This window comes from Strigops habroptila, chromosome 11 (assembly GCF_004027225.2).
Source record: "Strigops habroptila isolate Jane chromosome 11, bStrHab1.2.pri, whole genome shotgun sequence".
Taxonomy (NCBI): Eukaryota; Metazoa; Chordata; class Aves; order Psittaciformes; family Psittacidae; genus Strigops; species Strigops habroptila.
In genome coordinates, this window is record NC_046360.1 from 25,771,537 (window position 1) to 25,785,040 (window position 13,504).

At 35.8% G+C, this 13,504-nt stretch overlaps 1 protein-coding gene across 3 annotated transcripts in view; it reads right to left on the bottom strand.

The window, feature by feature from the left end:
* The window catches only part of DNAH12 (dynein axonemal heavy chain 12), a 71,806-nt gene that overhangs the window by 44,239 nt on the left and 14,063 nt on the right, over nt 1-13,504 (bottom strand). For 2 of the 3 annotated variants that reach the window (XM_030500840.2, XM_030500841.2), the window contains 8 exons: nt 12,586-12,711; nt 11,461-11,595; nt 10,249-10,442; nt 9,142-9,379; nt 8,398-8,583; nt 7,827-8,027; nt 6,741-6,935; nt 6,234-6,550 (listed from right to left, as the gene is read on the bottom strand). In XM_030500840.2, the coding sequence (XP_030356700.1) occupies nt 6,353-6,550; nt 6,741-6,935; nt 7,827-8,027; nt 8,398-8,583; nt 9,142-9,379; nt 10,249-10,442; nt 11,461-11,595; nt 12,586-12,711 (1,473 nt within the window). In that variant the 3' untranslated portion in view covers nt 6,234-6,352. Of the gene's footprint in view, nt 1-227; nt 348-645; nt 892-2,033; nt 2,274-2,692; nt 2,846-4,287; nt 4,461-4,693; nt 4,851-5,286; nt 5,407-6,016; nt 6,551-6,740; nt 6,936-7,826; nt 8,028-8,397; nt 8,584-9,141; nt 9,380-10,248; nt 10,443-11,460; nt 11,596-12,585; nt 12,712-13,504 lie in introns of those variants that run through there. The other variant, XM_030500842.1, reaches the window with a different exon arrangement.

The window sequence follows — 13,504 nt, forward strand, 5'->3', positions numbered from 1 at the left end:
ATCTGCAGGATGACTTACACAACTCTTCTGGATGTAAGAGAACTCAGATGTGGATTATACTCAGAGCAGATGATACAAGAATTTTCTTTGGTACTACGTCTCATTGCAAACATTCAGCAATTTTCCTTATCTTGCAATAACTCACAAATTACTGTATTAATTACCATTGGTTAAAAACAAACAACCCACAATGATTATAGCCAAGAAAAAATTACAAGTGTACTCACAGCGTAGTCTGCTTCAGGAAGCTCGATTCCAGGAAATAAATCACTAGTTATACCCATGAACAGAGGTATATCATGTGACAAAAATTTGGGCTCATTCACATCCTTCATTGATCTCAGAAGCTACAGGAAACAAATCTACATTTTACTGTTCTTATTAAAAACACAGAATAAACTGTTCAGCAAATAAAATAATCTAGTATGTAATAAGGATTAACTAGATGGTGCCTTCAATAGGCAGTTAAGCACAACTGTGATCATCAGCATAGCACTGGGAAGCACAGCATGTATTTTATTATCTTCATTTCACAAAGTAAGAATGTGGATCAGCAACGTGACACGATGTGGTGGAACTGCCTTCAGAACTCAGACCTCCATGCATCTGTAAAATTCCTTAAGAATGATTCCCTCAGGAACTCACCAATATATCTTCATCTTCTGTGGGAAATTTGAGTTTTAGATTCCCAGCAGCCACCAACACAGCTTTAACTGCTCGCATACCATAGTCATAGTGATACTGAGAGGAAAGCTGTTCTGAACAAAGCCTGTAGGTCATGACTATCTTCACTGACAGTGACTTAGCATTAAAAAATCCGTATGAATAGAGCGAAATTTCTGCTATGAGAGCATAGTTCGGAACCATCATGGCGACTGTTCGGAAAAGAACCTGAAACACAACCCACAGAAATATTGTTCAATAATTTATTGAGGAATGGAAAGTAAATCAGAACTTTCACAGGTGATGGATCACTATTTATCCCATCATAACATTTCTAACTGAAAAGAGTTACAGTGTTTTAAATGAAGTACTGCTTAGTATGATTAGGTAAGCTGTGGATTACTCAAAACAGTTATACTGGAAAGCAGTGGCCTGCAGAACATTTGGGAGCCAATGAAATAGAAGAATTATCAATGTTTGCAGCTTATGATTCACTAGGAAGCTAATATAAGTAAGCTGCCATCAAGATCCACCTCAGTGAACAATCTGGTGCAGAAAAGCACTGCCTCTCCCAGCTCTTTTTCCCCATGACTGTCTCAAGAATGCAGTGCCTTGCATGGATACATCTGACACAGCAGTAAGCAAAGGAAGGGGTTGTACATGGCAGGTGAGAGAATGCACTTCCTTCCTCCAAGTAACCTGCAGTTAGTATACTCTTCACATTGCATTGACTCTGCTTTGCATTCACAGCATTGTTCCCACTGAGGCAACTTGCTCTGGCCCAGTAACTCTGTACCACATTGAGGCTTAAGGAACGGATGCTGTTCCAAAAGGCTCCAGATTACTTTGCTAAAGCCAAGCTTCCTCAATGGAACAGCAAACCTAGTCAAAACAATCACCTCAAAGGTTTTATTTGATCAGGTAATCTAAGGAAAATCACTACATGTATTAAATGTAGTTCGCTAACACCTCTTAAATAAGACTATAATAAATACAATGTCAAAATACTTTCTTACAGCATTTTTTCCTACACAGCCCTCCATCTTAAAAAAGTTAGCATCCAAATCTTACGATCTACCCACAGGCTGACACTTGCCAGTTTACTTGCTACTGCATTACGGCCTTTGGCCTGGAAAAACAATCACGAAAACCACTAATAGACACAAGAAAACTAAAAAAATATTTCTAATTACTTCAAAAAGAACAAAGTACATGGAGGGGGAGGGAAGGCCTAGTGTGTGTAAATTATGTAACAAGTATATGTGTATATTCCAGGTGGTACAGCTGAATTAACACCAGCAATACACACGTCCCTCAATTTTTTGGAAGGAATTCATTCTTAAGCAGAAGTATGTACATTATTGTTTTACCTTCAGATTATCTGGAAGTTCAGAACGTCCTGCATAGCCTGGATTCATAGTAATAGCTACAAAACAGTTGGGATTAAGTTTCAGTTCTGTTCCTTCAAAAACAAATGTTTCTAGCTTCATCTGTATGGCTCTCTGGATGCACAGGATCTGCTGTGCTACAACAGACAGTACTTCCAGTTCAATGCGATTGAATTCATCAAAACACGCCCATGCACCTGATGAAGCCAAACCTTTGAAAAACTGCAAATGAAGAAACACAGCAATAATATCATTAACAGGATCTCAGCAGATTCAGAAGAAACTAAGAGTATCATGTTGGACGTTTAATTACATGGGAGATACAATTATGATAATAATATCTAAGCCTGTTTAGAACAAAGATCAGTGACGTACTGGAGAACAAAGTCTTTTTTTGGTTCTAAAGAAAGCTAAATCAGAAGATTCTGATCCTGTGAACTCTTGTTTCTTTCATGTTTTAATTAGCAACTTAAGAGGGTTTCATAAAGCACAGAAAACTAAACACTTGTAGAGACCAGTATATATCATCCAAGGGTAGCAGAGCACGGGTGCCACATTTATTTAAGTGGCTATGCAAAGTAGAGACTCTACAATTTCCATCCTTAAAAACAAAGTACAAAATGCATTTATTTTCTATTTACCTTTCCCATTGCCAGGTAATCAAGGCCATCAGAGCAGTTGAAAACAACACATTGAACAGCAAGAGCCTTGGCCAAATCCTTGGTGGTCTCTGTTTTACCTGTCCCAGCTGGACCCTCTGGGGCACCACCAAGGTTTAAATAAAAGGCTCCAATCTAAGAAACAGAGATAGTGTATGGAAATTATTCATACTTCACTGATATAAAGTTATTCTGAGTGGAAATATTAACTTAAATTGCACTAGAGAGTTTCATACTATTGTTGTACCTGATATTAAAAAAAATAATAAATTGTTATATTAATTAAAAAAAGCTGAAATTTACTTACAGCTTGGAAATCGAATTTTGACCCTAAAACAGAGTTCAGTTTTATTATCATCATGACCATGACTAGTTACTCAAACTTTGTTCTTGCTTAGACACATCTTTCAAATTAAATGTGATGCAGCAACTTGGTTGCAACTCTTTTTTATCTCTGTTTCTCCTTTAATATACTTTGTCTTTTTCTTTCCTATGCTGTCCCCCTTTGTTGCATGTGTATTCCATTGACCATTATATATTCCCTCCTATATTCCATTGATGTTGGAGGAAAATCTGACAGAAAACAACACAGCTTCAGACTCTAAACAAAACCTCAGATGTATCTGGCTTCCAAATCACAGTTACAGAGCCACAATTATACTGACAAGCACTGGGAATACTGTTGTAAGACCTTGTGGACAAAGGGTAAGGCCTCCATTTGCCAGAGTGCCAGGCTTCCAACTGCTTTGCTCCAAGATTCAAGGTCTGTAAGCCTAAAAGAGAAACAGCCTACCACCTTCATCTCCCGCTCACACCAATGTACTGTACTCTCTTGTTGGGACAAACAGGTACTGAGCAGCAGCTACAAACACACCATAAAAACAGAAGCTATGAAAAGGGCAAAGAAAAAAGTATCTTCAGATGCATCAGTCAGCTCTTTTTGACCTTTTCTTTCTTAAACCTTATGAAGTTTGTGATTAGACCTCCACAGCATGAAAATTACCATCTTACAAGAGGAGGAGGATAGGTGCCTAGTAAAACTCCAGCCAAAAAAACTGCAGGATACCCAGAAAAGCCATATCTGAGATGACTTTGATAACTTTCAGTTGTCAGCTTAGTTGAGGATAGACCAGTACAATAATCAACGCCTCTAACAAAAGCAGGGATACTAGAAAATTGCCAAACTTTTGTACTAGTCTTAGCAACAATACGATCACAAGTGGATCCTTCTCCACTTTATTTAGCAACAGAGAACACCAGAAAGGATTTTGTGTTCTTGTAATCTACACAGAAATAAAAATATTGGGTGTTTTTTTCTGTTTGTATTTTAAAGATATCCACAACAGAACAATACAGTAATATTTCAGTCAAGTTGGTGAGCTGTCCAGATTTGTTGTTCTAAGTCAGTTTCGTGTTCAATATTCTATAGAAACTCCAATGTTTGAAAACTGCATTTTAACAGAAATACCTAAGTCTGACAGCATCTGCAAGCTCAAAAAATATGGCGGTAATGTATGGCTAAGAAATACTATAGTACAGTAAATACAGTAGTTAGTAGCACGGGTGGAAGATCGTACCAAGGTGCGGTAACACCTGTCTGTAAGAGGAGTGATGACCAGGCGTGGTGAGTTTCCGAGGTATTCATAGGCATACTTGACGTTGCAATTAATGATGCAGACACGAGCATTCTCACATTGCCAATAATATCTTAGTTGTGCAAGCCACTGGAAGTCTGTTTCACACTTCACGCCTGACAAACACAGAATTGAAAGCAATCATAAAATATGTTTTACATAACTGGATTTTCTATGAGGTTTAAATTTAAAGCAGTTTTGAAATGATTAATGCTGATGCTCACATCCAAATCCTCGCATACTTATCTTAATACAGTTGTGTTTTAGGCAGCAAAATCAGATTGGTTAACTATTTTTAATAAACTACGTATTAAGGAACGTGAAGAAAAATGTTTTAACAGATAATTACCACTTTCAATCATATCTTTGAGGACGTCTCTAGCATGAACATCAATAGTAACCAAGGCACCCAGCGTAGTCCTTGTTTGCTTTGACAGTTTGCCTCTTACCAGCTCTACAATATCATTAAGCTGAAGCTGAAGTGTGTCATAATAATCCTTTAAACCCTAGGAGAAAAAAGGTAATTATGAAACTGATCATGTGACAGTTTCAAGTGTTCCAGACTTCTTCATGCTGACTAAGCATGAACAGATTGCTATTAAGCCATTGAGCCTACGGAGATGGCTTATTAAGCCATTCTTTTACATTGCAGTGTTTTTGCATCAACTTCTAATTCACAGTTATGCATTTATATTGCAAAGCTACATTTTAATCTATGCTTGCTCTAAACAAGAATATTCAAGTACCTGAATCAAAGGTTTAAATCACTGTACATAAACTCATATCAAACATATATCAAACATATATCAAACTCCTATGGTGATCCTTTTGCAAATTTTATTTTGGACATAGAAAAAATATTTGATGAAGTAAAATCCAGTAGATGAAATGAAATAAAATTAATAAAGATTTTTTTTTTAAAGATAATGCATTACAAAGTACCTCTGGTCCATTGCGAAGAACTTCATGTACCTCACTTGTCCAGAACATTTGAGACACACACAATACCACTTGTCCAGGCCATTCCAAAACCCATCTTTTTCTCTCAGTCTCTATATATGCCTGAATTTAACACAGTATACAAATACAGTGTCAGTGCACATATAATGTAATACAGAAGCATATAATGGGATCCTATTAATATCCTTGGCTAAAAAAATATTATTTTCCTATTTTCAAAGTCCAAACAAATTTTTAAATGCTCTTTTCCCCTTGGATTTGCAATGTCATCAAATAATTTTAAGGATTCTTGTCATTATCTTTCCTTATTATGTAAATATTCACAACTTCCTAACTTCACATGAAGAAACATTTTCTGGCTAACGATTATTTTTAGGAAGGAGCACATGCAATACAAGTGTTGCATTTCTAACTTGTAATTAAAAAAAAAAAAACCCTAAATAATTTATTTATGCCAGGCGATATATCCTATAAACACAATATTGCTACCAAGCTTTTAAAAGAATTTATATCCAGTGTTAGAGGAAAATTACTTGATTCTTATTCAAACTAAACTCCTACTTATCTCCCTAGTCTATAACTACAAGCCATGTTATCCTGGTCCCATAACCTCATCAACTCTTGTGTTCAGAAGAAATTTAGGAAGCCAATAGACAGCCTTACAATAAACAAGGTCTATTTGTGCCACAGTTAATTATTACAAACACCATACCATTCTTGATCTAGCAATAATGTCACGTATAGTCTTCAGCATAACATCTTCTACTTGAATTAACCACTTCTCCACCGCACCTCGAGCTTCAGACGTAGAAATGTTTGAAATCAGTTCCACACGCTCGCCTTCAGAACTATACATTGCTTTAATATCCAAATTGGGAAGGAAATCTAGTTTAGCAATGCCTTCAAAACACTTCTTCAAGTGAGGCTGAACTCTGAGAGGATCCTTAGTCTCCGACAGGATCTCCAACATTTCATCATTAGACAAGAAAAAGAAGCTAAAAAACCAAATTTAGCAAAAGAAAAAAGCCAGCTGTGTTATCCAGCTCCTTTAAAGGCTGACCTTATTCACAACAAAATAAACATTCAGATTTGGTTTTTCTCTAAATAGCCCAAACTCATCATACCGGGGAAAGAAAAGACGTTTTTTCTCAAGATAAGCATTAAGCCCTTTCATGATTTTGTCCAGAAGCTCATTAGAATTCTGAAGCTTCTCCAATAATCCAACCAAAGAAGTAACAACAAGAACCTGTAACAACAAATACATGCAGCAAACTGTAAGTTATAAATAAGATACTTTAAATCATAGAAGTTATTCAAATAATCTACAACAAGCTGAGGCAACTGATGCAGTAGTGCACTGTATATATTCTGAAGAAAAAGCACTGACCAAAAGGGAGAAGCTACTGTTCCCTTTTAGTGCTGGATATTTTCCTTACCTTTGGGTCTTTGGCACAATGCTTCATAATATCTTTCCAGTGTCTATCCACAGCCTGAAAGAGACGCCCCTCTTCTGGCATCTGTTGCATAATATCCTCAGAAGAAAAAATGGGCTCCAAATACAGCCACTGTGCTTGAACTTTCAGCCATTCATCAATAATGTCCTGAATTTGAATTAGGCGACTTTCCCATTCCTTAGTAAATTTGTAAAGAATGTTACCATAATATTACCTTAATAGTGCTATGATCATTTAACAACTTAATTGTTAAGTAAGACCCAGGAGGCTAGCAGTGACAAATTCTGTTTCATCTCCCCACAGCTCCTGTTTTGCAGCTGAATAACAGCAGGGACACAAGAATACCAGGAAGGCCACACTAGACCACAGCAGAGATCCAGTCAGCCCAGTATCCCACCCCTAAAGTGGACAATAGCAGATACCTCTGGAAAAGGCTGGAGAGGCTGCCTATAAAGGGTAAATACTATCTATGTTCACTGAGCCTGCTTGAACCGAAAGATTTTCTATGTAAACAAAGAAATAGGGAAGGTAACTGCAAAGCAATTTCACCAGCTTCTCTTCTGTCAGTAGTAATGGTGTTAGCACCACAAAGACTACTCTAGCCCCCTGCAAATACAAAAGCAAGTGTAAAGTGATCCCATCTTTGTTCAGAGGCCTGAATAAAAAGCCTTCTCCTAGCCCCCAAGAAGTTTCCTTGCCCAGATGAAAACACTATAGTTCAAAATTTGAGTCCAAACCTCAAGGATTAAATCACTAAATGTTCTTATAAACAATAATAAGAACATAATTTCCACTTATTGAGGAGCAAGGTTGAAGACACTAATGGAAATAGTGATTTTGTAAAATATGTGAAAAAATAATCACATTCTCTTGGTTGCACTTGAATCTGAACGGAATTCCAACACAGAAATAATGTAAGTAGGACTTCTATGAACTCAAAAGAATCTTGCTGAAAAATCAAGCATTTCATTAACAAGCCAAGCAATAAAGCTGCAACACAATTGGCATACTCTGGCATTATAGTTAACCTGCAAACAAAAATGGTTAAAAAAAAAGTACTCGTCATACCCTGATTTCTGTGTCAAATGCTTTGATGAAAGGGGATCCTCTCATCGTCTGAGTTTTCATGATCTGATCATCAAGAATAGTTTGAATCTCATCCATCGCAGACAGAATATGAACACCAGTATCACGATAAAGATTTGTACTGAAGTAAATTGAATCCCAGGTTTCCATCATGGCATGCATTGCTTTCTCTAAGGAAAACTCCTACCGTTTAAGAAGAAAATAGCTCATTTTAGTCACTGCATTATTTTTTTCCAGCTCACTAATTCAACATGTAAGCTTATCTAGCTGAATAAGCTATTGTACTCTATCAGCATAAGTTAACTTCTTGTTATTATTCATTTTAGTGTATCATTTTCTAGTGCACAGAAAGCACGCAGGAAACACTAATGATGTAACAGGAGATACAAATGTTTACACACTCACTTTTATAACCTAATGGCCAAAGTCTCACCAAATTGCTTTTGTTGCATAAGGGCAAAGACAAAAAAAATTCTTGAAAGCCATAAAAGCCTCTCATCCCTAAAAGACCTGATGTCATATTTGTCACTACCGAACCTCCCTCTATGCTTACCTTGGTTGCAGCTACACTTATAGTTGAAAACTTTTCCAAATAAGGCTCTAGATTCTGCTTTAAAACTTTCCTCAGGGTAGTTCCAGAGCCTGGTGTTAAATCATATCCTACTATATTTGACATCTGCTGCCAATGTCGAGCTTTCATGCCAGGGTTACAAAAGATAGTCAGAGTGGGAATGTTCTCCTAATTGAGGAAAAACATTTATAAGGTAAAAAATTGTGATGTGTATTACTTTTTAACTTTTTAATCCTCTTTGATGCACATTTAAAACTCTGCTGCAGTAGCTGATGACATGAAAATATTTTCTGAAAAGTGCAGATGGATCCATTCACTTCCCCGTTCCATTTCTAAATAACTGTAGTCAGTTACTGAAGAAGAAATATAAAACTATTAAGCATAGTCTTAGCAGAAAAGTATTGATTTTTCAGCTACACTATGTTAAACTGGGCTTCCATTAACATAAAATCTAAATCCCATTTCAAAATTCCGAACTATATCCTTAAATGTTTCTCTGCATTGGAAAATTATTTTTCTCCTGTATGTGCTCACTCTTTAACAATTCACATTCTAAAAAGATATCTAAAATCCAATTTTATTAAAATGAAGGGGACGGTAAAATCTGGTCAGGGTGATTCAGATCTCTCTTCTCTCTCTGTAACAATGGGAGTCTCTGACACTGGATCACACACCCTAACATTTGCCCCTCAGCACCAAATATTAATACCTCTCACCTTTTCTTACCTTAAAATCTTTAATTTGCTCCAGAATAGAAGTACACATTGCAATAGTTGGATTCGCTTTTGCTTCTCCTCTCTTTTCTTCTACAGTTTTGCGTTGTGATGTCTTATCCTTCTCTTGTTGCATTTTCTTCTGCTTTTGTTGGAAGAATCTTGACATTTTGTGTATCTCTCTAAAAAACTCATCAACCTCAGTCTCCATGCTTTCCCCATTTAGTTCCATAAAGGTACCATCCATCCATCTGGGAAAACCCACAAAGTTAGAACAACAAATGAAGTCCACAAATAATCAGCACTTTGTTTTGCAACACAAACAAGATGTAGATTAATAGTTATTTAAATTAGACCAAAGCTCTTGTTTCCAATTATTTTCATTCTGTGCAAAATTCTAAGGCACAACTAGAGGTGGCTTGAACACACTCTTCTGTGTATTTGTGTTATTCTCTGAAGTCAGCCACATACTGAAACCAAGTAACTGCATGGATTGAGAAATATTATGTTAAGCTCTGGGTACAGATCAACATATGACATCAAAATATACTAGGCCTTTGTATTTTCAAAACAATACATACTTTCTAGCCATATCATGCTATAATTTCCAAAGAATGAAGAAACTGGTAAATAATCTCACTTAATTTAGACATACTACAGTTTTCATGATCGGATCTAGCCACCAGACAGCAATGCAAACCTTTGAGCACATCTACGTGGCATTTTGGACAGCCGTTAGGTTCACAATGGTTTTCATTACATACAGATTATGAGCTTTCTAATTGAACTTCTTTCTGGTCTGGTATATAAAATGGCTCATAACACATTTCTTTCACAGAGTTCATCTTATTATAGGCTTCACCAGCATTACCAATACAGTTAAAACCCGGTATGCAATACACTACTTTGCATTTCATTAAAAAATTAACCAACTGATATTTTTTCTAGCTGAATCAAAAGTAACAACCCTGACATGTACATTTTATTACTATTATACTTGGATTGTTAATAACAAGTAGATGTTTGTAAGAAAACAAATCCATATTCTACATCTGACATGAGCAAACCCAGCATGAATATTTTCCTGCTCTCCCTCATTCAGCTTCAAGAGCTAAATCACCTTTTTTCTGTTCGTTGCCATTTCAGTATAAGATGAAAGAGTTTCTGATATGGTTCAATCTCAGTTTTTAAGATTTTGAGGGCTGGAAATTCACTCATTTTCCATTCGAGCAGAGCCTCTTCTTTATTAATTATAGCTATTGTATCATCAGCCTCCTGTATATGTTTCTGTAACGTCCTCACGTCAGCCACATACTGAAATAAAATAATTGTATGTCTTGAGAGATAAGTAAGTTCTGCTCTGAGCAGTTTTCAAAATATGATATCCAAATATAAACAGCCTTTGTTTTTATTAAAATTTAAGAAAACATGAGTTAAAAAGTTGTCCTCTTACCCTTCAGTAGATAAACTGAGAAGAACCCAGATTAACACTAAGAAAAATAAAGTTGGTTTTACCATTATTGAATTTAAGACTATAAACCCATTTTTAAAATGTTGGAGCTGTAGCATTCACTGTTCCATGAGGCAGGCAGACACATTTTTATGTACCTGACATGTCATAAGGGCAACTGGGATTTATTATCTTAGGATTTCTGTTTTGTGCTTTGAAGTGTTTTGCCTTTAAAAACCAAAATTTGTAAGCACAACTGAGATGTTCTCCAAGTGCAAGATATGCTTTGGTGATTGTAAAATACTCCTAGAAATGTGCTAAGTTTTGGAGCCAGTGGCCTGCTCTTCATTAGCACAAAAATGAAGTTTTGAGGTTCATAGAAAAAAAAGGGGGTGAAGAAAAAAAAAAAAAAAAAAAAAATCAAATTGCTACCAATCACTCTTTCTAACCCATTATTTTTTCCTTCAGTTCCTCAATATATCAAAACCAGGGAAGGAATTTCCGATCTTACTGATCTTATTTGCAATTAATGTCACTGGGGCCAGAATTTCATGTTTTGTATAAACCAGAGTAAAAAACTTATATTCACTTCTACATGTGTAACATCTTGGTGCTTGCTGGGATTACCGATCAGGTAATTCAAGCACAACTTTACAGTAAACTTCCCTCAATCAGCCAAATGTTACTGCCAATGTAATACATAAGGGGTGGGGGGCAGGAGTCACTCTCTGAATTTGTTCATTGTGGCAAGAGGATATTAAATGGTTTAGTTCATATTTATTAAAATAACTGATTACTTTTAATTCTAGGTTTTTTCCATGATCCCTGTGTATTCAACATACAAAACATTTCTATGTGTTTTATACTAAAAGTTAATCAGACCTGTTGCATGCGATCCAATTCTGAGTATTCTTCAAACTCTGCCACAGAACGCATCAGCTTTTCTACTTCCATCGTCAGTTTCTCATGTTTCTGCATTAGTTCTTGCTCTTTTTTACGTTTAGACTTTTCAATCAGCTACAAAACAATTGTGGGTTTTTTAAATGGTGAAAAGGCAACGCAAAAGCGGTTTTAAGTCCTGTCAATGATTAACATATAGTACCATCTAAATTAAATTCTTAGCACAAACAGACAGAAAATAAACAATCCAGATAGGTTATCATCCTCACAACAGTTGAAATTACTACCGGAGTCGCTTTCTAAATGTCACATTTAAGCGTGTGCAACCCCTATATGTTAACATGGAACCCTTATCTCAGTAATCATAGCAGTTAGGATTGCCTTGGAGGCCTCCTGCAGCAGTCAGACAAAAGATAGGAAAGTATTACAAAAAAAAATCCCCAAACAAAAAAACCCAAAAAATATAGATTCTCATCTTGTTAATTCTTAAACATTTTTATAAGAAATTATTAAAACTACGCTAAATTACTATAAAGAGGCAAGAGCCTTGAGGCAAGCCTAAAGTCTTGACTTAACTGCATCTCAGCCAGAGAGAATGAATGCTAGTGAAAAGAACACAGATAAGTGGAAGAAAATAATCTACGGTCACACAGAGAAAATTAGATGTTGTGTATTTTCTATTACTGAAAGCTACCTCAAACCCACCATTCCTACTGTTCTTTTATTGACAGAACAAAATATCATTTTAACTAAATGACTTCCTGTCCAGAGCACTAACTCTTATTATGACCTTATTATGGCAATTACATTTTCAGTAGTAGTCAACTGCAGTGTAGCAAGTTTTCACCTTCCTATGAATTACCTAGTACTGATCACAAACAAATTAGGATAATAATAAGACTTGCTGAAGGTTTTAAGAAATTACTCCAAAGAAAGCCCTCTACTGATATAAAAAAACCTGGAAATACGTTATTTATGAATGTCTAAGTTAGTATGATTCATGTTACATGTGTAGGTACATTTAGCCTGCTGAGGAAATTAATAGGTCAAGTAGTGTAAAAAGTCTAACAAGCTAAACTATACCATAAACTAAGAAAATGCTCTTACATCATCATGCTCGTCAAAAATAGAGTTAATCCTCTTTGGCCATAATTGAACTGTTGCATTCAGTGCAATGTCTTCAGGATCAAATAAAAAAGTATCTAAGAAGTAAATCAATTGCTGAGAGCACTTCTGTGAAAAGAGATTTCACAAAGCTTTAAGTCTCATAGATCTGTTAGAACACAGGGTAGGACAATATTATCTAAAAAGATAAAACATAAGCCTACGTTTCATGGACTTTTCAGAATTCAGAGCTATTTCAGCCAACCGAATATTAATATTCAAAATACATATTTAAAAAATATTCAAATACCTGCCCTGTTTGTAAGCTTATTTCTCTAAATATGATTCCTGTGGCCTGTAAATCTACGTGCAAAAATCCTAATATTATTAAAAATATAAACCCCATAAATTCTTCAGAATAAATGTGTTATATTTACAGACCTATTACCATAACAGAAAATCTGATACATATCATCACAACATATAGCAAAGAGCTTCTTATCCAGCAATGTTTTAGGCTGACCCACACTTTACACAGTTCTGTTCTCTGAGCACACACAAAGCACTACTGCTAATGTAACATCATCTATATTCTGCTCAAGAGTAAATTGCTTCTTGTGTGCTCAAACTTATGACTGGTTTTACATATAATATTCTTTTACACTTGCGTCTTACATTTTCACAAATAGCTTTTTAAGCAGCTGTGAAGTAAGTCTCTAGGTACAAACAGTAAATTGAGTGTCTTACAATCTGCTATGATTTATTAAAAGCTGCATTTCCTCACCAACATGCAGAACACATGGGTGTGGGGAATAAGAAGGCATATGGCATAGAATGAGCTGGACTTCCCCCTTCGGTCTGAAGTAACACTGAGGATACAGTTTACCTATACCTGCACCATGATCAGACAAAAGTCTCTGCA